Genomic DNA, 26,992 nt, shown 5'->3' on the forward strand with positions numbered 1-26,992 from the left:
TTTTCTCTTGATGTATTTTCCACCTATGTATCTTTTCGCTTCCCAGTTTTGGGCTAGCTACTTTGTAATATAAGGCATTCAAAGTTCACCCCAAAAAAAAAATATGTGTGTGTGTGTGTGTGTGTGTGTGTGTGTGTGTGTGTGTGTGTTTTTTTGATTGCTTGCAAACAGGGACTTTTGATCATGATGTATATTTGTCATATCTTGACATCTTCTCTTGATGTACTTGAGCATATCCTGCTTTGGGATTGTGACTCTATAATATAAAAGCAAAATCTTTTCACACAAAAAAAAATGTGTGTGTGTGTGTGTGTGTGTGTGAGCACAGAGCTAGCTACAAAGATGCCTGAGAGGCACTACGCATACCATAATGTAGGATCAACACCAAGTGCTTGTGCAAGCCATATGCTAAAATCTTAAGACCACTTTGTGAGTCTACATGATCTCAACCACTACAACATTGCAATCCGCATATCAATAACTACACAGGAATTTTTGAGCTATAAAAGTATGCCACAGGAATTGTTGATGTTAGAAATGAGGAGGGAATGAATCACTCAATCCTCCACCCAAGATCTCTCCAACTCTTACACACTCAACTTAGATAGATAATCACAGATGCAACAAAAACACACTCAGAAATAACAGCAAATATAGACGGAGAGAGAGAGTATATTCATCCACCGGATGGTGGGCAGAAAATGGCTCCAAGGGAGCAATACAAATCACAGCAGGGTGCTGGAGAAAACTGATGAACTCTCTCTCACAAAACTGTCCCAGATCTGAGTGCTGAACACGGCCTTGAAGAAGAGCTTTCTGTATTGCACTGGATGCTGGGCTGAATGCAGAAGTGGGCCTTTTATAGGCTCTGCCCAGGCCCCTTCAAATGACCGACCAGCAGGGTCGGTTACCCTGTCTGGTGGCCGACCATAGCGGCCCCATAAACCGACCAGGGTTGGCCCTGGTCGGTGACCCTGGTTGGGCCAACTTGGCCAGCCACAGGGCCCTATATAAGGGTGCCCTGGGCGGCCAGTCTGTGCTGCTGCTGGTGCCTCCATGTGAGGCCTAGAGCCCCCTCATACCTGCTGTTGCAGGCTGCGACCAGCCCGTGTGCTGGTCGCCTATTTTTACCATGCGATCCTCCCTCCAATGCCGACCTGGGTCTCTCCCCAGCCCTCCTACCTCTCACTGCCCCTTGTCCCCTCAAATCGGGGGCTCACAGGTGGGTACAGTGAGATTCTAACACCCCCCCTCAATGTCACAACTGTGGGCCAATCCCCATACGTCTGATGAGGTGCTCCATCTGTTCTCGAGGGAGTGCCTTCGTAAAGAGGTCGGACAAGTTGTCCGCGGTTGGGCAGTACATGAGCTCAATCACGTCATCAATGATGAGCTCTCGAACAAAGTGGTAATGAACTTCGATGTGCTTGGTCCGTGCATGGAACACTGGATTCTTGGCAATGGCTATGCAACTCTGATTTGTCGCACATCAACACTATTGCGTCCTCTTAACTCACATCCATGTCCTCCAGAATCCACCTCAACCACAGTGTCTCACAAGTTGCTGTACATGCGGCTCTGTACTCTGCCTCGGTAGATGAAAGGGCCACTGTGGGTTGCTTCTTACTCAGCCAAGAGATGGCACCAGATGCAAGTAAGAAGCAATACCATCTGTCCATTTGCTTTGGATGTCACGGTGACCTTGCCGTCCTCAAAGAGAACTGACATGTTGTTCTTGTCCATCTGACTTACAGACAGTAAGTTCTTGCAAAGGTTGGGTACATAAAGTACTCCAGAGATATCCCTCTCCTCTCCTGCAGTCGTAATGAAAGGAATGCTACCAATGCCCTTCACAGGACATGTCCGGCTATCCCCAACAGAAACTTTAGAATCCGGGTGTGTACTTTCCATGGTTTTGAACCAAGTCTTACTGTTAGACATGTGCTTTGAAGCTCCGCTGTCAACATACCAACCCTCTTTTCCTTCACTGATAGCATACGCTGAACAATGTTCACTGATTAAAAACAACTATCCTTTCGTCACATTGGCAGAATCATTCTTAGGCTCTTCTTTGATCCTGGCTTCTTTCTTCCGCTTCTGGTCCGCCTTCTTCTTTTAACATTCTTTGGCGGAGTAGCCAAGCTTTTCACAGTAAAAGCACTTCATTTTCTTCTTTCGGTCTGCGTCCTCTGACTTCTTGAATTCCTTTGACTTGCCTTTTCCAAGCTTATCTTTGGTCACTAATGCCTTTTTGTCGGTTTGCATAAAGAGTTTCTCTCGAGCCTCCTCTAAAGCAGTAGTGGGCCAAGCTCCTCAAAGGTGAGTGGCTTAGTCCGTTGACCCGCAATGACCGTAGTCACAAAACTTTTGAAACTCCGTGGCAACTTGTGAAGTGTGAGCAACGCCAATTGACTCGAGTCCACCTTCTGACCAACCGCTGCGAGCTGGTCCCCCACGACTTTCACCTTTGTCAGATGGTCATGCACAGTATCACCCTCGTTCATATCAAGATTATAAAGTCGATGCTGAAGAGTAATGATACGGGCTGTATTGTCGGTTTCATACAGCTCCTTCAATATGGCCCACGCCTCTGGAGATGTCTCTGCCAACTGGATATGAGGGATCACATCTGCTGTCGTGCCGATTAGCATTGCTAAGGCTTAAGCATCCCTCTCCTCCCATGCATTGAGTTCATCCGCATCTGCTTCAAATAGAACATCACCTCTTTCGTCCACAATGTCCTCCGGCTTCACCTTGGTCCCAATCACTATCTTCCACAGCTTTCGTGCCACCAGACGGCTTCAGATCTGGACTTTCAAGATTGGATAGTTCGTCCCATCGAGCTTTCCAGCTTCACCAAAATTGGGAATGAATGAAGAAGGAAGATGACTGGAGGAGGAGGAAGGACGAGCAATGGGTGTAGAGGCTTCTGAACGCTGATCCATCTCGGTGAATAGCAAACTGAAAAAAAAAACTGAAGCAAAAAGATGTACTGACCTTCCGTGCTAGCCTGAGCTGAAAACGGAATCGCCTTTCTACCAAGGGACTCCCTCCTTCAGAAAGTGCTTTGATGAAGAAGAGTTGAGAGCCTAGTCCATGTTAGAAATGAGGAGGGAATGAATCACTCAATCCTCCACCCAAGATCTCTCCAACTCTTACACACTCAACTTAGATAGATGATCACAGATGCAACAAAAACACACTCAGAAATAACAGCAAATATAGACGGAGACAGAGAGTATATTCATCCACCGGATGGTGGGCAGAAAATGGCTCCAAGGGAGCAATACAAATCACAGCAGGGTGCTGGAGAAAACTGATGAACTCTCTCTCACAAAACTGTCCCAGATCTGAGTGCTGAACATGGCCTTGAAGAAGGGCTTTCTGTATTGCACTGGATGCTGGGCTGAATGCAGAAGTGGGCCTTTTATAGGCTCTGCCCAGGCCCCTTCAAATGACCGACCAGCAGGGTCGGTTACCCTGTCTGGTGGCCAACCATAGGGGCCCCATAAACCAACCAGGGTTGGCCCTGGTCAGTGGCCCTGGTTGGGCCGACTTGGCCAGCCACAGGCCCCTATATAGGGTGCCCTGGGCGGCCAGTCTGTGCTGCTGCTGGTGCCTCCATGTGAGGCCTAGAGCCCCCTCATACCTGCTGTTGCAGGCTGTGACCAGCCCGTGTGTTGGTCGCCTATTTTTACCATGCGATCCTCCCTCCGATGCCGCCCTGGGTCTCTCCCCAGCCCTCCTACCTCTCACTGCCCCTTGTCCCCTCAAATCGGGGGCTCACAGGTGGGCACAGTGAGATTCTAACAGATGAACCATAAGTGTATGCCACAGGAATTCTTGAACTATAAATGTATGCCACAATAAAATAAAGAAATCAGTACAAGTCTCGATTTTCACACCAACCTTTGTAGTTGGTACAGGGAAGAACCCTCACCTTCCGTGTGTGTATGAGATCATTCATCATTTTAAGAGGCTCTGAGAGGGATGCCAATGCAGCAGGTGTCGATAAATCATCTGCCATAGAGCAAGCAAAGGAGCACCTTAACCTCTCCACACAAGCTTTACATTCCTCAGAGACTGATGTAGTCTCATTGGCAGTAGATAGACACAGTGCACAATCCTCCAATGTCTGTTACATGTTACAAAAAAAACGTTCAGAGAGTGTACCTAGAGATGCATCTTTGTGAGAAGAAATGTGACAGTAGACAATGGATATTCCTGAGAAGAAACATGAAATAGAGGCTCCATTGGCAGCTTGCTTCCCGTGTATATATGCTCAGAAACTATGCAGCTGAAATTTTTTAGGAAGACCAGATAACCTGGTATATATAGTAGGCTCTGTCTGAAGCCTGTTCCAGTTGCAACTTTGAGTAGTTGATGGACGATCGATAGTGTGTGCCAACCAAAAACAGCCTAACAGCAAAGGGATGGTACATATCCAAAACCTGCAAATCAGATTTAAACAAAGGTGCTTGCATCACAATGTCTCATAACTCCAATTAAAACTATTATAAAGGACCCAATTCACATTCAATAACAAAGGTGCTTGAATCACAATATTTGGATAACTCTTACTCAATTTTCATCAAGGACCAAACCCACATTCAAAGTTTTCAAAGCCTTCTTTACTGCTCTATTTTTGTAATCCCTGCATTTTTTAATTACAACTCTATTTGCCAATCAAAAATACAGACAGCTTGCCAATTCAGAATGCCACAGCAGCATTTTTGTACAGAAAATAGACAGCATCAATCACCTCGCGTATAGTAAAAAAGTTTCCAAGGGATTTTGACATTTTTTCAGCATCAACTGTCACAAATCCATTATGCATCCAGTAACGGACACAACTCTCCTGCCATGCTGCACAGCTCTGGGCAATTTCATTCTCATGATGCGGGAATATCAAATCCATCCCTCCTCCATGAATATCAAAGCAATGGCCAAGATGTTCAGCACTCATGGCACTACATTCAATATGCCAACCAGGTCGCCCCAAACCCCATGGGCTTCTCCAAGAAGGTTCACCCGGCTTTGCGCTCTGCAAATTCAAAAAATCAGAACGCGAAATGACCCTCAGAAAAAGTTTCATGCTTTTTTATTTAATCTCATCTCTTTCTCTCTGTACAAGCAGGACAAGAATTACACATGCAATGGGACTCCATTGCTCCTAATTAAATGTTGCTGAGATAAGCGAGTGAGCGAGAGAGAGAGAGAGAGAGAGAGAGAGAGAGAGAGCAATGGGCAGCCAAAAGAATGGTAGTTCGTGAGCTTTCTGTAACTTCCAGAAAGCATCCTTCTTATGATGTTACTGACTAAATATGTTGCCATTAACTAGAGGACCTGACCTTCCACAAGGCAAAATCTGCAGGATTGCGCTTTCTCATATCAACAGCCACACGCTCACCAGCTCGATTTTCATCCAGACCACGGCCTGATAAGCGTCCATAGTCTGGCCATTTATCAACAGAAAAATACACGTCTCCATCTTCCAGAACATAACCATAACCATTGTCCAAAATCTGTCATGGAATGTAGAAGTTGAGTAACATAGGTAACAATGCATGACAAAGAACAATGCAGAAATCACATTTATTCCTGCACAAAATTGCACATACTCCAAGAATCTTATTTTGAAATATAATAGGAATCCTTTGATATAACATTGTTCTAAAGTCATATCAATTGCAACGAAATTAGTAATCCTCTAGCTACCTGGCATAAAGACAAAGCCTGAATAAACCATCATACACATAGCCTCAAAAAACTTTTCTAATCATACAAGCACTTTTTTTCACAAATAATTGTTTGCAGCCATCGAAGCATATGAAGGCCTTAGTGGACTGAAAATTGAGCAATATTCAGCATAAATTCCTTGGAAAACGTGATAAACCAAAACAGATCTGCTGTCAAACAAAAGTTTGAAATTTATATTGTACACAAGAAGCCAAGTTACAACCATTCCCAGGTTGCCTTAAGGGATAATACAGAATTTAACAAGGTCTTATGCACTCTCAACTCCAAAACCATAGCCTGCTATAGAAGCAGTTCCCATGACCATTCATTTGGAACATTAGAGAAAAAAAACAGAGAGAGGCCGATTTTTTCTATCCCTGCACTACATATACCTAGATGGGTCCAGGAACATGCCCAAACTCATCCTCTAAAAACACAACATAGTGCAGTTTCAATCTCATGATAGTCACTCATAAAGTTGAAAACCATAAACTCCATCACGCATAGCAAGGACTAGCTACTATGACATCATCAGCGCCCAATAGTGGGTGTAGACCATAGTATAAACATATGCTCTAACACATACAAATCCACACACCCACACATATTTGAGCATCCATTTATAAAAGTCTTCATACTGAGTTTCTGTCGGCACTCCGGAGGTGAAGGGTAGACTCAGCCATGACAAAGGCTAGCACAAAAGGAGAAGGCTAATCAAAAGGTAGTCCAAAATATCTTCATTCAAGCTACGACTGCTTGTGAAGACTAAACGATTTCATTTTAGTCTCTCCCAGACGAGCATCTGAATCTAGCTGATAGGGCAACGCACCACTTAAGATAGAAAGAATTATCCCTGCACTACATTTTAGACAAACCAGAAGAGAGCTACCTGTTGAATTAATTTGATGATTGGATCCATATGATTAGTCACACGTGGCTCAACAGTTGCAGGTAGACATTGAAGCGCTTCCATATCAACATGAAACTCCTTGCAAAAGCGGTCACTAAGCTTTAACGGATCTTCACCAAGCTCCATCGCTCTTGCAATAATCTACACAGAGGTACAGCAGCACAGTTTTAAAACCACATCCCAGAAGGAGAAACACCGGTCATCAGTTCCAAATATTGCAAAGTAGGTTCATCTTATGATTGTTTTTTCTTCAAGCAGAACTCAAGTATTGGAGCTCCATTTTCAGTTGAGACCTTATTATGACTTTAACGAAAATCCTAAAACCTATGGATAAGGCTAGCAAATCACAACTACTTTGAGAATGCAATAAATTAGTCCGTACTAGCAAGAAACGAATGTCAGCATCTGAATTTAGTCTTTCAAAACTCTTCTACTCGATCAAATGATAGGTTAACCCAGTGAAAATACCACAATCTAACCAAAATGTTCAAGTCCAGTCCTCAATTAGGTTATTTTCAGTAGACATATAACCTGCTCGGACCTACGACCCAAAGACACACCAAGAAATGCTAGATCCACTTTAATCCAAAAGTCTAGTTGGTGAATTAACAATTAAACTCCAAGCATAGAAACTAATGCTCAACCCGAATGTGCTACCTAAGAGAAGCAAAACATCCCTTTCAAAAAAAGACTAAGGTGTAGTGGACCTACAAATGTTAAGAATCACATCCACAAACCATAAGAAAGACTTCCATTTATGAGAGGAAGAGACAACTTGCAGCAACACAAGAGCAAATAATACAAAAGGTATGGCCCTCCAATGGGCAGGATTGTGTATTTATTGATATTACTCTTCTACATGCTCACATATAGACTAAAAGAAAGGCAAAAAACAAAAGCAATGGAGACACTGCAATGCAGCCAACGGATACAAAAGGATGAATTACCTATGAAAGCCTGCTTCTGGCCACATTTAATTGAAGCCTAAGACTAAAGAGACTTCTTCCATGCAAACAACTTGATATTCTACCACCCCCAAGAGCAAGACACATGATTGCTATTCTTTCATCGAATTTTGGCCAATATAACATCATTTCTCTCTACAAACAGAACCATTTAGGTCCCATCAAGACCATCAAAGACCCCAATTGAGATTTAAGCCATAAAAATAAGGCCTTTCTTTTGATAGATAATGTCCCATCATGAAAATGTTACATTGGATGGAAGTAATAATAAAAAATATACAATATTGGGATCGTACCAATAAGCCAACAGTTCCCTTATGGAGGGGCAAAATTGCTTTGGAAAATTAAAGCAAAACAAATCTTGCAGTTTCAATCTCCTCGTTAGCCAACGCCCAACAGGCAATGGCATGCCTAGGGAGGTGGGACTTATGGCTCTGGAAGTATGAGTAGGGAGACTTTGTAGTACTTCTCAACTCTATATCTCAGTCATCTCTCAACTCTCTTTAGAATCTATTACTCCTAGCTTTCACTCTCTCACTCAAGCAGTAACCCTGCATCCCAGTGGACAGCACAAGCCTCTTCTTTTCCTTGCAGAAGTGCCCCACATTGTTAGTGTGGACAGCATCAAGGTCTCGGTATTGGTCGGCGTTGCCTCTCAGGTCTTTGGGGCTGCAATACGCATGCACAGTGTACTCTTCAGAAGCCTGTTTCCGTGCTCTCTCAAAGAGTGTTATTTGTATTTCTCAATGTTGGGATATCTCAAGGTGTATGCCTCAGGCACACCTTATGTTTCTATGTGTGAGTGCTAGAGGCACAGTTAGGTGCCCACAAGCACAGTTAGGTGGTGGAAAAGCCACATAGATTGAGGAGATGATTGAGGAGCTTTGAGGTCATCAGTGATGTCAGTGACCTTGTATGAGGTGCCTACTTAAGGACCTCTTTCTTCTTCATTCTACATGCAAGTATTCTGATTTTGTGTCAACTCTACTCTCTCCTTTCAGTGTTCCAACATGGTATCAGAGCCATTTGATCCTCCTTGAGCCCATTTCTGCCACATCATCATCTTCTTCTTCTTCTTCTTCTTCACCATCTCTCCCTCTTCTCCCAAAATTTTGCTTGAGCTTGTTCTCCTTCAATCCTCAACCATTTCCCACGTCCTTTCTGCTGGAGATCCCTCTGGTTGGGGCGAACTTTGGGCTGGAAGGAATCGACGAAATTCGCGCGCTGCTCGTCGCCATTGCAAAAAAGTCGTCGAAATCCTCTACTGCAAGTTCTCTGCACCTGCTCTGTCTTTTCCTAATTCCTTCCAAGGCAAGCTTCTCCATACCTAGAGCTACCTTGTGCTGAAATCTGAGCAGCAATGGCTGCATATTGAAGGAGAAAACAGAGAAAAACCAGTCGACTTTGTTCATGAAGGTGAAGGCGACCTGACGCATATTTTCGCCTCTTCTTCCCAGAGGATCTACTGTGGTATACCAGCTTTCTTTTGCCTCAGAAAGCCCTCTTTCTTTTGCTTTGAAGTGTGTGATATGAGCCCTCCAAGTTCAGCTCTCTAGTTTTGACAGTTTTGACATACTTTTGAAAATGATGCTACATAAAATGCTACTCTAGCATTTCTGGTCTTTTGAAGTTTTTAATAACTTCACTACAAGTGTTGCTTCAGCTTTGTTTTGACTTGCTAGACTTGGATGTGATTGGAAAGTGCTTATTTCATTCACTCCTATGAAGCATGCAAAAGTAGCATCATTGTTTGAAAACTAGTCACTACTATTTGCTACATCAAGTGGCTATACTTTGGAAGTATTTCAGTTCTTTTTGCCTTGTAAGAGAGATAGACACTGCCCAATATCTGGGTTAGACCCTCTCATGGCTACTTTATATAATCTTGAGAAGTTCAATGGAAAGGGGTTCCATACATGGCAAATGAAGGTAAAATTTGCATTAATGTGGGAGAACTTATGGGGACTTGTCAAACCTACTCCTACCGCTTCTTCTACGGCCTCAAATGCTGGGGAATCTTCAGCTCCGACACGACCGGCAAGGGATCCAGCAAGAGAAGAAAAAGCATATGGTATAATTGCTTTAGCTTTGGGTGATGATTACATACATCATATATCTGACTTGGAGTCTCCATCGGAAGCATGGCAGAAGCTAGATTTGATTTTTGGTGCAAGCTCTCATATTTCTAAACTATCACTTAAAATCTCTTTCTTTGAATTAAAGATGGCAAGTGATACTACTTTAGCTGCCCATGTCAACTATATGCGGAGTCTTATGACTCAGTTAGCTTCTATCAACTCTCCTATCACCCCTGATGATGCTATGGCAGTACTACTTAAGAGTATGCCTGAAAGCTTTGATCACATTGTAAGCACTTTGAAGAATCTTCCCAATCCAAACCTTGAAGGCATTATCTCAGCTCTCCAAGAAGAAGAAAGACACATGGAGTTAAGGAAAGGCAATGACACTGCTTATGTTATGAAATTCCAGAAGGGCAAGTACTCTCCTTGCAATCACTGTGGAAAGACAAATCACCTTTCAAAGGACTGCTTCAAAGTTAATCCATGCAAGCACTGTGGCAAAAACAACCATAGTGAGAAGTTTTGCAAAGCCAAAGCAAAGACAGAAAATGCAAATCTACTTACAGTGAATGAGCCTCCACAAGATGAGGCATCCTTTGAAGATTATGCATTTTAAATCATCTCTATGTATGCTCCAGATCTCTCTTATGTCAAGGTACTCAGCCTGGATAGTCCTCCAAAATGAATGAAAATAAATTATTGTGTGTTGTGTGTTTTGTAAACACCTCTGGTCACCTTATGATGTAGGCCATGTGTATGTTTTTGTTCCATGGTACCTCCTACAGACATTGTGTGCATGTAGGGGAGATAACCATTGGAAGGTCTGTTTGTATCCCTTTCTGTTTTCCTTACACCCAAGGGAACCCTTGCTAGCATGAGAACCTAGCCATAGATTTATCCTTGACCACCATGAGATGGCATGAGAAACTATGAGACTAGATGTATCCTTGACATAGCCTGAGGCATTTCCTTGAGGGGGGGTTTGTTGGGATATCTCAAGGTGTATGCCTCAGGCACACCTTATGTTTCTATGTGTGAGCGCTAGAGGCACAGTTAGGTGCCCACAAGCACAGTTAGGTGGTGGAAAAGCCACATAGGATGATTGAGTGAATCTAGGAGCAGATTGAGGAGATGATTGAGGAGCTTTGAGGTCATCAGTGATGTCAGTGACCTTGTATGAGGTGCCTACTTAAGGACCTCTTTCTTCTTCATTCTATATGCAAGTATTCTGATTTTGTGTCAACTCTACTCTCTCCTTTCAGTGTTCCAACACTCAATTCTCCAAGTATAAAGCAAATTCTCCCCTGATTGGGGGAGGGGACCCTCAGTGGGTACAAGGACCCAGTCGGTTGTCGACTCCATTCTCTCTCTACCCTTATCTCCTTTCTCTCTGTATGGTGCATAATGCTAATTCCTCACTAAAGGTTTAAAGAAGGTCTTGCTGTGATTACACGATCAGCTTACCGTTGCATGTTACATTGGTATCAAGCTTTGGTCTGTATCCAGCTTGACTACGCGAGTGTATGGTTGTGTTGAGATCCGTAAAGGACACACAATCAAGCACCATCGAAGGGTCGGAAAAGAAGTCAACTTTGAAGACTATCTAGAGGAGAAAGACTACCAAAAAGATACGCTTCCGCCAAATGCTCAAGAAGTGATGGTGGCGAATCTTTTGGAGCAGAATCGGGTCCTCCTATAGCAACTCAAAGAACATTCATCCCAGCCAGCTAGAAGAAAACAGAAGACAGCTGGACTAGACAAGAGAATGTCTAGAGGGAAAAGAACCAAAAAGCCGCTAAAGAAAGAGAAACCACAAATTTTGAAAGACTTCTCTTAGTGATGCGTGAGAAACGCAGGAATGAGGAGGCATTGCGACGCGTAGAGCTCATGCAGAGAGGTAGCAAAAGCTACACCGAGAGGCGATGCTTCTCCAACACAAACAACTGTTAGCCACTATGCAGGCAAGTTTGAGCATAGCAGCAGCAGTCACTGCCACAGCTTCGTCATCAACAAAGGTAACACCACTCACCCGGTCCACTCCAAATTTTATTGAGTATGATGGTAAGTGTGACCATTCAGCTATTCTTCAATTCATTCATTAGTTCGTAGCTCATTTTTCGTTAGCGCGGATTCAAGATGAGCAAGACAAAGTCCACCTAGCAGCCCCTCATCTTACCGGTGAGGCAGTTACTTGGTAACAACATTGGGCTAGTAAGCATACGAACCCCGGCAACATTTGTTACCGACCTCAAAGCCCGTTTTCTACCACTACAGTATATGCTTAGCGTGGAGAATGAGTTTTCTCGTCTCTCCCAAAAAGGTTTGCTAGTGTTGACGTACAGTAACAAGGTCATCACTCTGGCGCAACGGTTGGGCATGTCTGAGAGCTACAAGATGAAGCAATTCATTCGAGGATTGGACACTAACATCCGTTTTACCATCTCGAACTTCGACCCGCCCGATTACGAGCGGACACTAACTCTCGCCCAAAATCAAGAGATGATGTTGAACAGGGAAAGCCCAAGCAGGTCTAGAAGGATTGGACACTAACATCCGTTTTACCATCCCGAACTTTGACCCGCCCAATTACGAGCGGACACTAACTCTCGCCCAAAATCAAGAGATGATACTGAACAGGGAAAGCCCAAGCAGGTCTAGAAGGATTCCAAAGCCCCACAGTAGTCAAACAACACAACGGGTAAGGATCAGAAGAAGGATAACTAGTACCAAAAGAAAGACGGCCACGCTTCTAGTCAAAAGAAGGAGTCCAATCCAAAGATGACTCCATATGAGAAGGCTAAAGCGGGCATTATGGGAGGCTATCTACAGCCCGATGAACAAAGCGGTACCACCAAGAACATCACTGCTTTCATTGCCATCACATCGTTGGGCACGGCAAGAAGGACTGTCCTAAGTAGCTTGCCGAAAAGATTGCAAAAGCACCTACTTCTTCCGTCGCCAATGTACTGGCTCTTTCAACCCCGCCACCAGCCTTAGCTTCAAATGTCGTCTTCGCGTCTTTGAACGCCGCCCCCATGGTAGTCTTTCAAGGTAAGGAGGGCGACCTCTCAGACCAAAAGAAGGCGCTTATTCGAGCATATGGCATAGCTACTGGGCATCAATTCATTGTCCTATTCGATATGGAAAGAGTTCAGAAGATGCCATCTCCCCTCAACTTGCCAAGACAGTGGGGTGCACTTTGTGCCTCAAGAGCTTGCAGTGGACAGGTTCACACTCGGCTTGCACACACACATCACGCATAAGGCCATCCATTTTACGTTTTCAATTCAAAAGGCCATTTTTACGCGGGATCTCATTTTGACACCTTTGATGGGGTGCAACATGATCCTTGGGATTCAGTGGATCCGTAAGCATGTACTGACGCCTGATAGGCGGCAAGACATCTTCACTATTGTGGAAGGTTTACTTGAGCCTACCGTAATACGCGGTGATCGGAGCATACCAGGGATTCTGTTAATATCTCATATTCAAGCAAATCGTGCCCTATGCAAGGGTGCCATGTGTGTACTTATTTATGTTCACCAAGTCCAAATTTTTAAAGCTGACATCCCAAAGACAGTTTTCCGAACAGAGTGAGCTCATTACAAGTTTGTCGTCATGCCATTTGGTCTGAAGAATGCACCACCGACGTTCAACAAGATGATGTCTCGGGTATTTGCAAATTATATTAGGAAGTGCTTGTTCATCTTTCTCGATGATATCCTTATCTTTTTCGCTACAGCAAAGCAGCATATTAAGAATGTGCGATGTGCCCTACAGTTATTGCATGAGAACCAGCTATACCTCAACGCAAAGAAAAGTGAGTTTGGGTTGCTAGAAATTCAGTATCTGGGATACATCATTAGTGCTCAAGGGATTTAGATCCATGGAAGATTCAAGCTATCACCAATTAGGCAGTCCCCACGGTGGCTCAAGAGATTCGATCCTTTCTGGGTTTGTGTCAAGCCTACAGCTCGCATATGGATGGATTCTCGACATATGCAGCCCCTCTTACAGATTTATTAAAGGGAGTAAACAGACATAAAATTCAAGTTACAAGCAAAGCATTGTAGGTCTTCCATGACTTGCAACGGTTTGCCACAACAGCACCAGTTATGAAGATCGCCTCTTGGAATGATCCATTTCTAGTAATCACAGACGCTAGCAATGTCGCCATTAAGGCAATTTTACAGCAAGAGGATAGGCCCGTGGCATATTACAGCAGAAAGCTCAATGATGCCGAAAAGAACTATTCAGTGTACGATAGAGAGCTACTTGGCGTCATTCAAGCATTAAAACATTCGAAGCCTTTCCTCTATGGACGGACTTTCACGGTCAAGACAAATCACCAAGCCCTTACTTGGCTTTAGACAATGCCTAGTTTACAATGGAGTGATTGGCAGCAACGGTGGAGCCAGATATTCCAGTAGTTTGGGGGAATGATGGAGTACGTTCCCGGCAAAAACTGACGCTGTCAGTCGAAAAGGCTCAATCCAAACCATTGAGAAGGCTACTGTGCTTGAAATCCACGGAAAGGATCTTGATAGTATGAAGGCATAGTACGCAGATTCAACAGAGTTTGGCACACGGTTCCAGTTAGCCAAGACTCTTGCCCCAAGCCATTACTCAGTAGAGGACAGTTGGCCTTTCTATAGGACAAGATTGTGTGGACTCAAAGACAAAGGGCAGTTACTTCTTCATGATGCCCCTGACGCCCTCACCGGTGGTCATGGGGGTATCAATGGTACTTTGGAGAAGTTAGAGCACTATTTCTATTGGCCAAAAATGCGGAATGAATTATATACCGCTATGTTCAGAATTGTCAACTATGCCAAAAGGTCAAGGCTTCCCACAAGAAAGCGACTGGCTTACTCATGCCATTGCCAATACCCGACAGTCCTTTCCAAGACATAGGTATGGACTTCATGGGACCACTTCCAGCATCCGCAGGTACGTGTAACACTCAATGTCTTACTATCATTTGTCGCTTTAGTAAATATTGTATGCTTACTCCCTGCAAACAAACGGCCAGTGCTGAAGATGTAGGTCATTTGTAATAGCGTGTAATAGTTCCCTAATAGAAGATTTTGTCATTTGTAACAGTGTGTAATAGTTCCCTAATAGGGCTCACAAAGACATATGACAAAATCTCCTATTAGGGAACTATTAGACACTTGTCGATGTAGCTATTGTGTCACAAGTGCATGTGGCATTCCCTCCTTCTTAACTTGGCCGTAGGTTCATTGCTTCCAAGTAATCCGCCAAAATTTGTGGGAACTCATGGATAAAATCTTCGTCCAGCTTCATGGGTACCTCGATCACGGAACTTGGTGTAAAACTCCCGGATCCTGCGTCCTGACCCATGCTTGAATTTATGAAGAAGGATCTGCTCAAGCTGCAAAACTTCGGCTTCATCAAGAACTTCAGGTTGCTGCTTGTTAGAAATCTGGGTAAGAGGAGGTCCATAATACGGCTTCAACCAAGCTACATGGAACACGTTGTGCATAGTCCAACTGTCCAGAAGGTGTAACTTCATTGAGACATCATTGATCTTTTGAATGATGGGGAATGGTCCGAAGCTCCTGAAAGACAACTTAGGGCATCGCTTACCCACCTGTTTCAATCTTTGCTTGATAATGCGTAAATACACCCATTGACCCTCTTTATATTGGACATCTTGTCTAGACTTGTTAGCCTAGCGCGTGTACGATGCTTGAGCTTTGGCAATGCTGGACTCTTCAGAAGCACATTTCCGTGCTCTCTCGAAGAGTGTTAATTGTATTTCTCAGTTCTCCAAGTATAAAGCAAATTCTCCCCTGATTGGGGGAGGGGGCCCTCAGTGGGTACAGGGACCCAGTCGGTTGTCGACTCCATTCTCTGTCTACCCTTGTCTCCTTTCTCTCTCTATGGTGCATAATGCTAATTCCTCACTAAAGGTTTAAAGAAGATCTTGTTGTGATTACACGATCAGATTACCGTTGCATGCTATAGAGCACCACTATACAAGTGGAGCAATGTGGATTTCTGCACACTTGGCACCTTAAAGACAATCATCCTCTCATGCATGTTGCCATACAGAGCATTGTGGATTTCTGCACACTTTGGCACCTTAAAGAGAGTCCTCATCTCGTACTTGTTGTAATATGTGACATCTGCCTACAAGTATCATGTTTCAAAGTGTTGATTCTGAGCTTGGTCATGGAGGTGTACAGAGGCAAAAGGCATGTTGACATACAAACCATTCAATGATGGGGCGGACGAGTATTGTACAATAAGCATCTCATATTTATATGTTTATGTAACAATATATTCATTTGCATCACAGGTTAGTAGAAAACTGGGGAAAAAAACCAATGCACAGAACAAGAAAATAGTTGGAAGGGGGTTATAACCTATCTAACCTTGCTTGCTTTTAATGTCCTTTCAACAATATGCATCATTCTAATGGGAAAAACTCATATACTCTCCCATGTGCCTAATATCAGGCAATCAAATATCCCACTGAATTTTCAATTTCTCGACACTCAACTAGAAGAACAAGGGTGTCAAATAGCAACTGCTTAAAGATGTCCTTTTGTCCCACAAGCATATATTAAAATGATCGTACCTTATCATCCACATCAGTAAAGTTGCGGACATACTTGACGTCATAACCCAAATGCATCAAATATCTGCCAAAGTCACCTACAACCAAGTCAAACTTCATATCAACCTTTCACACATCTGTAACAACAACATAGAGTATGATCTCTGCTGCCACAAGTCTTTGTCTATCTTGAAAAATAGGGAAACAAATCAATGATACCCTTGAAAACTCAAAATCAAACCTACATCTACTTGCATAGCCTTTATCAGGCCCCATAACTAATAATAGATGACCCTTGCATCACACAAAATGCATAACGGGATGATGTTTGTCACTGCGGTGAAGATGCAGGCACACCTTTCAAGCGTGTTTTGCACACATCTACAGTCTAATCAAGAGCTGCATGCAACAGTGTAGGTCAAAAGTATGAAAAAACACAAAAGCGTCGTTATAGAACCACCACCCATTGTGTATGGAATAATTGTCGAGGTGATCGTCAATCATAACTTTGTACTAGTGAGTCGTCGATCATAACTTAGGTGCATCGTGGTATTGATTCTATATCTCCAAGACGTGGTATTGATTCTATACCTCCACGAGCATGGCTTCCTAGACAATGAAAATGGAAGTGACGATGCCCTTTCTACTAAGGGCATCGCCAGCAACATTACTCTGCTCCAGGGACATATTTGATCATGCCCCAAAATTGTTGGAAGGCCTGGCTCCACCAGACCTGTCTGTCAAACCACTAGGCTGCAAGCATAGTCTAAAGCCAATCCATGCAAATTGTAAACTCCTTCCCAAAGAGGAAGAGTTTCCAAGTCTTCAAAGCATGGATGACTTGTTGGAAAGGTCACCTCCCCCTCTGTAAGCCCCCAAATGAGGAGAGCGTGGGGGAGGGAGACCTAGGGCAAGATGTGCCCAAAGAGAGATTACCTGGATGTGTGGATCTGGGACAGATCTAGAGCATTCATGGTTGGTGGGGTATCCCAAGGATGAAAGGTTGCATCAGGAGCAGCTCATGTGCAGGAAGATGGCGGGGACACAGTGTCTTGGATCACGCCTGGCATGAGGCACTCAGTGGACTGCAGCAGGACCCTATGAAAGGTGCGCTGACGGATCAGGGTACAAAGCTGTACGGATCTGTATGGGCTGCTGCAGGGCAGTGTACGGAAGAGGTACGGCCAGGACAAGGCGCCAGCAAAGGGCTGCAGCAAGGCGCAGTATAGTGGGGGTCTATGGGCAGGTATACAGCCTGCAGCAGGGTCTCCAGCAGCAGAAAAGGGGAGCCTAGCAGCAGCCCAAAAGGGCCTGGCTAGGGCCCTTATATAGGGCTGGTTGGGCTGAGCCAACCAGGTCGGTTGGGCAAGCCAATCTAGTCTGTCCAATCGGCCCAGTCAGGGCAGACTGGTCGGTTTTTCAGCAAGGCCCTAGGCCTATAAAAGGAGAGGCTCTTGCCTCATTTCAGGATCCAGCAGAGCAGCTTTGGAGGAGCAGACAGGAGCAGCAGATAGGGCTTCCTTGGGCCTTTTCCCAAGAGGTGAAGGAGACCTAAAGAGTGCTGCAGACTTAGCTCCAGGGAGAGGCTGAACCTAGACTGTCTTCTAGGGCAGAAGGTTGCTGAGATCATCATCTTCTAGAGCAGCCATTCACAAGCAGGTTGGAGCAGTGGAACGGTTATCTTGGGGCCTACATTCAGGAGGACCAAGGGGACCTATGTGCTGCAAACAAAGCTTGGCAGGGGCTGCCCACCTAGGCTGATTCACAGGCAGTAAGGTGGAGAAGAACACACTGGACAGAAAGTCTACAGACGCTCGAGGTAGAGCACGCGGGCTCGAGTCTAGAGATAGCCAGCAGATAGGAGAAGGACCTTGTGGTAAGATCAGAGGACCACATCATTGGTGGGACTCTGGATCTGTCTCTTTTGTATTGTGTCCATAGTTGTGGACGGATTATATTTTGGTGGTTTCTCTATCTGGCCGGTTCATTGTCTATTGATGAGTCTGCACATCTATTGAATGCACATAAGTAAAGAAGTTTGTGATTCCACACCCACACCGCACACTGTGTGAGCTCCTGGGCATTACTATAAGTCTTCCGCTGTGCGTACCCTCTGTTGGGTCATTTCTAACATGACTACCAACAGCTCCTTGTCATACACTAAATACGCGATCTCAGCTGGAATCATCATGTGTCCCTCAAACGTGATGCGGTGACACGTGCCCCTCCAAGACTACTCCGATGCCATAGTCATTGGCATCACTCCTCGCATCAAATGGCTGATCCCATTGTGCCAGGTGCTATGGTGGTTGCTTCCTTCAGTAGATTGAAGACCTTACGAGCTTCTGAAGTGAAGTGGACATCATGGTTCTTCGTGTCCACTCCCTGCAAAAGGTTTGTAATGGACACCACAATCTTTTCTAGGTCTCTCATATGCTTCTTGTACGTTTAACAAATGCCCAACTAAATACTATTCCATATGTCCAAGCAAATTAGCAAAAAACAAGACAATATGTAAAGAGTGGCCCTCCCTCTACGTTACTAGCCGGCCCCATAACTATGCAGTCTTTGCCCCCTGCCCCGCATCTTTGTGCCCCCTTCTAAAACCTCTTTCCTTCTCTCAGTTCTATGCGACAAGATGCTGAAGAAAGTTTAGGTATAAGAGTCAACTTTTGTGTGGTGGAATCTTGTCTATGCGCATAGCATCCCGCTGCTAGGTATTTAGCACTATCGCAAAGGTGCATGTCCACCTACTATCACCATGAAGTTGTCAATCATGGGAACCCACGCTAGGTATCAAACCAAACTGAGTCTTATCCCAAAAAAAGGGGGGAAACCCGAGTTCTAAGTGCCAAGATAAGCACTTTTGGGTCATTGAAGGTCTTCTTAGGGTCCCAACTGCTGCCATATTTTCCCTAGTATGAGCCTTGTAGGCTAGATTAGGATAGTTAGTAGAGTTAGAACTAGTCCTATATAGCGTTAGTACGCCGTACTGCCACATGGACCCAACAGCCTGCTACAGTCTTCCAAGGTGCCTTCCATCTGCCATGTACTTGCACCCTTGTCCTACCCACATGGTATAGCCTGTTTGCTGTCCATGTGGCAGCCCCTTTTCCTCTTTTGTTGTGAGGTGCTGGCCCCCCTCTCTCTCTTCTCTAGGCATATGCCCTAGGTCTCCCTCCCCCACGCTCTCCTCATTTGGGGGCTTACAGATGGGGAGGTGACCTTTCCAACATGTGGAGGAGTCATTGCTTCAAATCCTACTAGGATAATATCATATGGCATACTTCTCTTCCTCCTAGGATCATGGTAGCTAGCATCATGATATGTAGTCTCTCAAAGCTAGTCCACTCATCTTCTTTGAGGCCTACCCCCTCCCGAGCACATTTGCAGCCCAACTCGCCATTGTCTATTGGTAGCTTGTAGTCGATCCCTTTGCTAACAATTCTCTTCTAGTGACCAGCCTCTCTACTTCAACTGCATCTAGCAGCTCATCCCTGTGACCACAAGAGCCTCCTTCATTTGCAGATAGCCGCAACCAGCAGAAGCCTCCAACAACGCATCACAGATCTGGTGTCGTCATTTTCAGCTCCAATCTATCTGTAGCCGAAAGCTCATGAGCAACATGACCTGCCCTGTTTTTCACTCTGATCTGCGCCGCTTGCACTCAGATCTCTGACAATTCAATTGTACCTACTCAACGTTGTTTGTACATCGATTGTATGCAGATCAAGCCTTTGCCACTAACCATAAAGGTGAAGGCAAGGGGGGCAACAATTTCAGCAAGCCTATATCTAGATGAAACCAAGAACATGCTAAAACTCCTCTGAGAGGGAAAGAATGAGGGAGAAGTACAACCGGGGAGAGAGAGAGAGAGGAGACTCAAAAGATGTGGGTGTGAAGTGATGAGCCACACCACAAACTCTTAAGTTTTATTAGGATTAGGTTTTTCACCCTATGACTGTCTTAAGACAGTCATAGGTGTCATATCTTTAATAAAGGGGTGGCAATGTGCCTTTACCCCAACAACCTCCCACCTAAAGGCCAATGTGCCTAAAGGGGAGAAAAGAATAAAAATTACAGCAATATACAGTTACTGTATACAAGACCATAAAATAAGAATGGTCGCATCCTAATCCCATGATGTGGCAGCAATGTGCAAACCGCTCTGTAGGCAAGCTCTTAGTGAGCAAATCTGCAGGATTATCATCAGTATGCACCTTCACAAGCTCAAGTCGCTTGTCTTCCAGTACCTCCCTGATGAAATGATATTTCACATCTATGTGCTTGGTCTTTTGATGAAAGACCGGACTCTTTGCCAACATGATAGCACTCTGACTATCACAATGCAAAACTGGCATATCTCCTGTAATGCCCAAATCTCCCACCAGCCGAGGAAGCCATATTGCTTCCTTGCAAGCCTCAGTGGCTGCAACATATTCAGCTTCAGTAGTTGACAGTGCAACACATTTCTGCAACCGAGACACCCATGATATAGCACCTCCTGCAAATGTGAAAATATAACCGGTAGTAGACTTCCGGTTATCTGCATCCCCTGCATAGTCTGAATCTGTAAAACCATGCACCAATGCATCCTGCCTACCATAGCATATGCACAAGTCTTTGGTACCCTTGAGATACCTCAAGATACCTTTCACTGCTTCCCAGTGCCGCTTGCCTGGATTTGCCATATACCTGCTGATGACTCCCACCGCAAAAGCAATATCCGGACGAGTGGCAACCATGGCATACATCAAAGAACCAACTGCAGATGCATACGGAACCTTGGCCATTTCAGCCTTATCATCATCTGATCTGGGGCTGTCCTTACAGCTGAGTTTTAAATGTGGAGGCAACGGGGTACTAATAGACTTCCCCCCCTCCATTTTAAATCTCTGCAGTACTTTGTCAATGTACTCCTTCTGTGACAGTAACAAAAGTCCCTTGGACCTGTCACGAGTAATCCGCATGCCAAGAATATGATTTGCATTACCCAAGTCTTTCATGTCAAAAGACTTATGCAGTTGTTTCTTCAAAGTACTAATCTCCTGCTGAGATTTACTGGCAATCAGCATGTCATCCACATATAGAATGAGTAGCATCAAACTGCCATCCTTTGCCCGTTTGGTGTACAAGCAATGATCGGTCTCACACCTATGATACCCTTGGGACTGCATGAAGGCATCAAACTTCTTGTACCATTCTCTTGGCGCCTGCTTGAGTCCATACAAGCTCCTCTTGAGCTTACACACAAGCTGCTCTTTCCCTTTAACAGCATATCCCTCTGGCTGACTCATATAGATCTCATCATGGAGATCTCCGTGAAGAAAAGCAGTCTTCACATCCATCTGACATAAATCCATGTCCTCATGAGCAACAAGAGCTAACACTGCTCTCAAAGTAGTCATCTTGACTACAGGGGAAAAGATCTCATCAAAGTCAATGCCCTTCTCCTGCTTAAATCCCTTGGCAACCAATCTGGCCTTATACCTCGGTAAAGCATTTGAATCTACTTTGACTTTGTAAACCCACTTGCATGGCAAAACCTTTCTGCCTGCAGGTAGCTGCACCAAGTCCCATGTATCATTTTGAAGTAGGGAGTCCATTTCTGACTACATGGCTTTCTCCCACTTCCTTTTCTCTGTTCTTCCCATAGCTTCCTTGAAGCTGGAAGGCTCACCACAATCTGTCAGCATAATAAAATCAGCCACATTATTGGCTCCTGGGACAAACCTGTCAGGAGGCCGTTGTACACGGATGCTCCTCCTAACAAAATATTCCGGATTAGGCTGCTGTCCAGCCTGTTCGTCATGCATGACGGGTGGCTGTACCACCATATCTGGCTGTTCTACAGCTCCATTTGCTGGCATATCCAGTGGTGCATCATTGGCAAAATTATCTGGCTGATTTTCAGCCTGTATACCCTCTTGAACAGGGTTATCTGCAGCAGCCTGCTGCTGCATATTAATGGGCATTCTTTGCTGTCCGACATCATCATAAGCAACCCTCCTGTATTCCACAGGTTGCACGGGTTCTTTGTGTACACTATCCTCTTTAAAGATGACATCATTGCTGCGTATAATCTTCCGTTTAACGGGATCCCATAACCTGTACCCATTTCACCTTCGTCACCATAACCCATAAAGATGCATCTGGAAGACTTTGGCTCCAGTTTGGTGCGCAGTTCTTTGCGTATATGAGCAAAGCACTCGCAGCCAAACACACGTAAGTGCTTATATGAAGGTGGCTTGCCAGACCACACCTCTTCTGGCACTTTCAACTCCAAAGCCTTGTTAGGCGACCTATTGATTATGTGAACTGCTGTTTGCACGGCTTCTGCCCAAAAGCCATGGGGCAATGCAGCATAAGACAACATACATCGAACCTTCTCCTGAATAGTTCGATTCATCCGCTCACTTACACCATTTTGAGATGCATTATGAGGGGCTGTGAGTTCCTGTTTAATGCCCTTAGCTTCGCAAAACTGCACAAAAGCATGTGACACATACTCACCCCCATTATCGGATCTGAGGCATTTCAGCCTGCGACCTGTCCGATTCTCAACCTGAGCTAGAAACTTCTTGAAAGCATCTAAGGCATCGCTTTTATGCTTCAAGAAATAGACCCACACTTTGTGTGTGGCATCATCAATAAAAGTAATGAAATACTTTGCACCCCCTAGTGATAACTGTGGCATCTCACACAAATCAGTGTGCACTAGATCAAGCGGTGCTCTATTTTGGGGAGTTCTCCTCTTATGAGGAGTCATAGAATGCTTGCCAAATATGCAATGATCACAAGTAGGCAAATCTGAAAATGAAAGAGACGGCAGATAACCCAAACGTGACAGTTCTTGCATTCCTTTAACGGACATGTGTCCCAACCGGCTATGCCACAATGAAACCTTTGGCAGCTCGGTTATGGCAACAACATGATTACCTACACTGGAAACATAAAGAGGGTACAAGGTATCACTCTTAAAACCCTCAGCCACTACAACCTGGCCATCAGTAATCACCCATTTGGAATCCCCAAATGTGGTGTGGTAACCACTATCATCTAACAAACCAGTGCTAATCAGATTTTTCTTGATTTGCGGCACATGACGAACACCATCAAGCATAAATATGCGTCCATCAAGGAATACTATCTGTATACTGCCAATCCCTGCAATCTGACATGCATAGTTGTTCCCAAGATGAACAACTCCATGAGTACCTGTGTAGGAAGTAAACCACTCCCTATGAGGAGTAACATGAAAAGAAGCACCTGAATCCAAGAGCCAGGTGTGCATGTCATGGCCATCAATAACCAAAGTATGTGCAATTACAGCAGAAGAGCATAAAACATCATGTCTGTCACTGTCACTGTCCTCTGCTGCAACATTCACTGCATCCAAGTCATCTGCCTTGGCCTTGCCTTTGCCTTTGCTTCCACTGCCTGCATCCTTTGCCTCAGCCTTCTTGGCTTTTTGATCCCGTATAAACTTGAAGCACTTAGACTTCACATGTCCCTTCTTGCCACAATAAAAGCATTCAATATCCTTTTTGCCACGGGACTGACTGCGGGATTTAGACTTACTAGCAGATCTCCCCTTCTGCTGAGTCCTGCCTCTTTCCTGCACCTGCAAAGCATTTGAAGACTTGCTGCCCATATTGTTCTTCCTGCTCATCTCCTCCATAAGGAGAGAGCTCTCCACATCAGCATACATAAGAATGACATTTGAATTTGACAGGGTGGTCTTGAATGTGTCCCAACTCTCAGGGAGGGTACACAACAAGAAAGTAGCCTTGAACTCCTCATCAAGGTTCAACCCCTGTGCAATCAGCTGTGTAAAGATGGCATTGAACTCACTCAAGTGTGAGGTCATAGTTGTACCTTCCTTCATGCGAAGATCAACCAGCTTCTTCAACCAATAAACCTTACTGGCTGAACTCTTTTGGACATACAACTCTGCTAGCCTCTGCCATAGGCCATAAGAGGTCTTTTCAGCCTGAACATTGAACACAAGAGTATCAGAAATAGTAAGCATGATAGCTGCCCTTGCGGACAAATCAAGCTCCTCCCATTCATCATCTGCCATGCCAGATGGCTTGACACCCTTCACCCTTATGGTCTTAGAAATCTTCTTTAGCAGAAGTACATTCAAACACTGTTCTGCCCATAATGCATAATTGTGTGCTCCTTCCAATTTTTTTATGTTCAGAATTGAAGATTCACTTCCCCCTGATGCCATATCAGATAAGGAAAGTTCCTAACTCCCTGTAAGTCAAAAAATGACTGAATAAAGTTTTGATTTCTCAGAAAAAACCTGCTCTATCAAGAGCCAGGAGCACTCACAATAGTGCTGTTTTTACTGTCAAAAGAATCTGCAGCAAAACAGAAAATTTCCCTCCAGTTACTGTACCTTCTGACACACTGTACCGTGCTCAAATAGGCATAAAACAGTAATTTCAGAATGCTGCAGCTGTTCCACAGGTGCTTTAACAGTGCATCATCATCTGATGAAGCATAAAACACTGCTGTCCTGATCACTTCTCCCACCTCAGATGAGGTATTGCACTGATTTTATATGCATAAACCACTTGTCATACACTGTTTTGTTCACTGAAAAAGAGGCTCCAGACACTTCAGCCTGTCACAAACCTGCAACAGAAAATGGGACAAATCCCAAGCAATCACCCTTCTGCCAAGGGGATAAAAGGCATCTGAAGGTCTCAAACAGTAACTCAAGTGCTCTCAACCAAAATCTGAGCAAAAGCCGCTTGATTTGACACCTGTGCCAAGTGAAAAACACCTCAACACTGAGGTAGCATACAAAATACAGCGCTCTCCTGGCACTTTCACCTGACAATGCAATGCATAAACAGCCCTGTGTACACAATAACAACACAGATCCCAACGTACAAACACTGAAGAGAAAATCTTTTGAGCACTGTCAACGATGGACAGTTAGGGACCGAGTAAACTCGATGCGCCCTGGCCAAGCGTGGCTCAACTGAGATTTTCCAAAGTGTCGTACACAAAATGTGACCTGCAGAAATGTCACTGAATACACTGCGGAAACAAGACCAATGTGGGCTCCCTGGCTCCACACTGCCTCAAGGCATACACTGCATAAGCTTCCAGGCAAAAGCCCTTTGAAAATGTCACCCAAAAGCTGAGATTTGCACTCAGCAAAAGTATAAAAATCCTCTGCAAAATCAAGGCATTACGTCTACAAATTAACACCGAAAGCCGATGGCAGCATACTCCGCTACCAAGCCCATCTTGTTGCAAAGGGCTATGCTCGGCAGCTGGGCATTGACTATGAAGAAACCTTTGTCCCCACGTCACATATCACTACCATCCATTGTGATATTGCTATTAGCATTGGGAACTCCATCAACTAGACCTCAAGACTGCCTTTCTTCATAGTGACTTGCCTGAGGAAGTCTATGTCAGCCAGGTTTTTTTTTTTTTTTCCAAAAAAGAGACTTCTATTAAGTAAGAAAGAAACTCGCTAGAGCAAGCTCTGAGCGAAAATACAACATCATGAAATCATGAGGATAAATAAAACCCCCTCAAAGTGAGGTGGAAAACAACCAAGGCTGAGGCTGAAAGTGCCACCTCAACCCTGTAGGAGTCTCAGAGAAGAAAGGAGAGTCCTTCCATTCCCGGAAGAAAGAAGCCCTCCTAGCTGAGGCTGCACGGGAGCCCTCATCCATATGGCCATCAAAGTATGTGCGGTCTCTGTCCACATACTAGCCAAAGTGTGCGAGGGATGAACTTGAGTACCCTCCATAGCCTCTGTACATCTGGCCCTCCAGATATGCCAGGATGCTATGCTCGCTAAAATCTCCCAAGAAGTATCCACCGAGACATGTACATCTGTAAAAGGAAGGTGTGGTACCACATCCAACGAACAGGACTCAATTTGATGACGTCGAACCAAAATGGCCCGAGAGGAGTCAAGTCTCTCATAGAATACCTGAGGCCCTGTAAGAGAAAGCCAAGCCACTGAGCCCCATGTCATAAAGAATGGGGAGTGGGCAAAGTGACTGAAAATCCTGGCTACCCCCATCCAAATCATCCTTGCCTGTCTGCAGTCCCATAAACAATGCTGAATAGTCTCCAAAGCAGAGAGGCAACAAGGGCAAGTAGGGTCGGCTCCGAACCTGGATCTCCAAAGGTTCACTGCAATCCCACCATGGATAGAAAGGCAAAAGAAAAGAGTGATCTTTCTATTCCTGTGGGATTTCCAGAGTCTCCTCCAGAAGCACCTCTGCAGATCCGCAGTGATATCAAATGTCTCCCAATGAGGAACTCTGGAAGGTCTCCAACCTCTACCACTGAGCTGAAATCTCCTGGCATTACTGACCGTGTAACGAAAGAAGGGGATGCTCTTCTCTCGATGCCCTGCGTCAATCCACTCCCACTCTCCAAGGTCCCACTGCAAATACCTAATGGGAACTCCCTCGTAAAGCCAAAGCCTCCAAGACCCGATGGAGAGAAGCCGAGGGTCTGGGTCGAGGAACCACTCTGAATCTGATCCCTGTACCAAAAGACCTACAACCCTGATAAGCTGAAAAGCAGACTCAAGCAAGAAATCCTCTGTGGATCTGAGCAATCTACCACCATCCTGCACAGTAAAAACCAAAGCATCCTCCTGTGCATCTCGAAAGGCCAAAACCTGAAGCGGAACACCGCCTCTCGTAAAAGTACCTGCCCA

At 44.7% G+C, this 26,992-nt stretch overlaps 1 protein-coding gene across 2 annotated transcripts in view; it reads right to left on the reverse strand.

The window, feature by feature from the left end:
* The window catches only part of LOC147886919 (Cysteinyl-tRNA synthetase, class Ia family protein), a 41,201-nt gene that overhangs the window by 8,854 nt on the left and 5,355 nt on the right, over positions 1-26,992 (reverse strand). The window contains exons 2-7 of one of the 2 annotated variants that reach the window (XM_087394460.1): positions 16,303-16,366; positions 6,629-6,790; positions 5,352-5,525; positions 4,763-5,044; positions 4,326-4,451; positions 3,941-4,135 (exon numbers count right to left, since the gene is read on the reverse strand). In XM_087394460.1, the coding sequence (XP_087250586.1) occupies positions 3,941-4,135; positions 4,326-4,451; positions 4,763-5,044; positions 5,352-5,525; positions 6,629-6,790; positions 16,303-16,366 (1,003 nt within the window). Of the gene's footprint in view, positions 1-3,940; positions 4,136-4,325; positions 4,452-4,762; positions 5,045-5,351; positions 5,526-6,628; positions 6,791-16,302; positions 16,380-26,992 lie in introns of both variants that reach the window. The other variant, XM_087394461.1, reaches the window with a different exon arrangement.

Source organism: Dipteris shenzhenensis, chromosome 23 (assembly GCF_047967505.1).
Source record: "Dipteris shenzhenensis isolate YYH24624 ecotype China chromosome 23, Dip_SZ_1.0, whole genome shotgun sequence".
NCBI lineage: Eukaryota > Viridiplantae > Streptophyta > Polypodiopsida > Gleicheniales > Dipteridaceae > Dipteris > Dipteris shenzhenensis.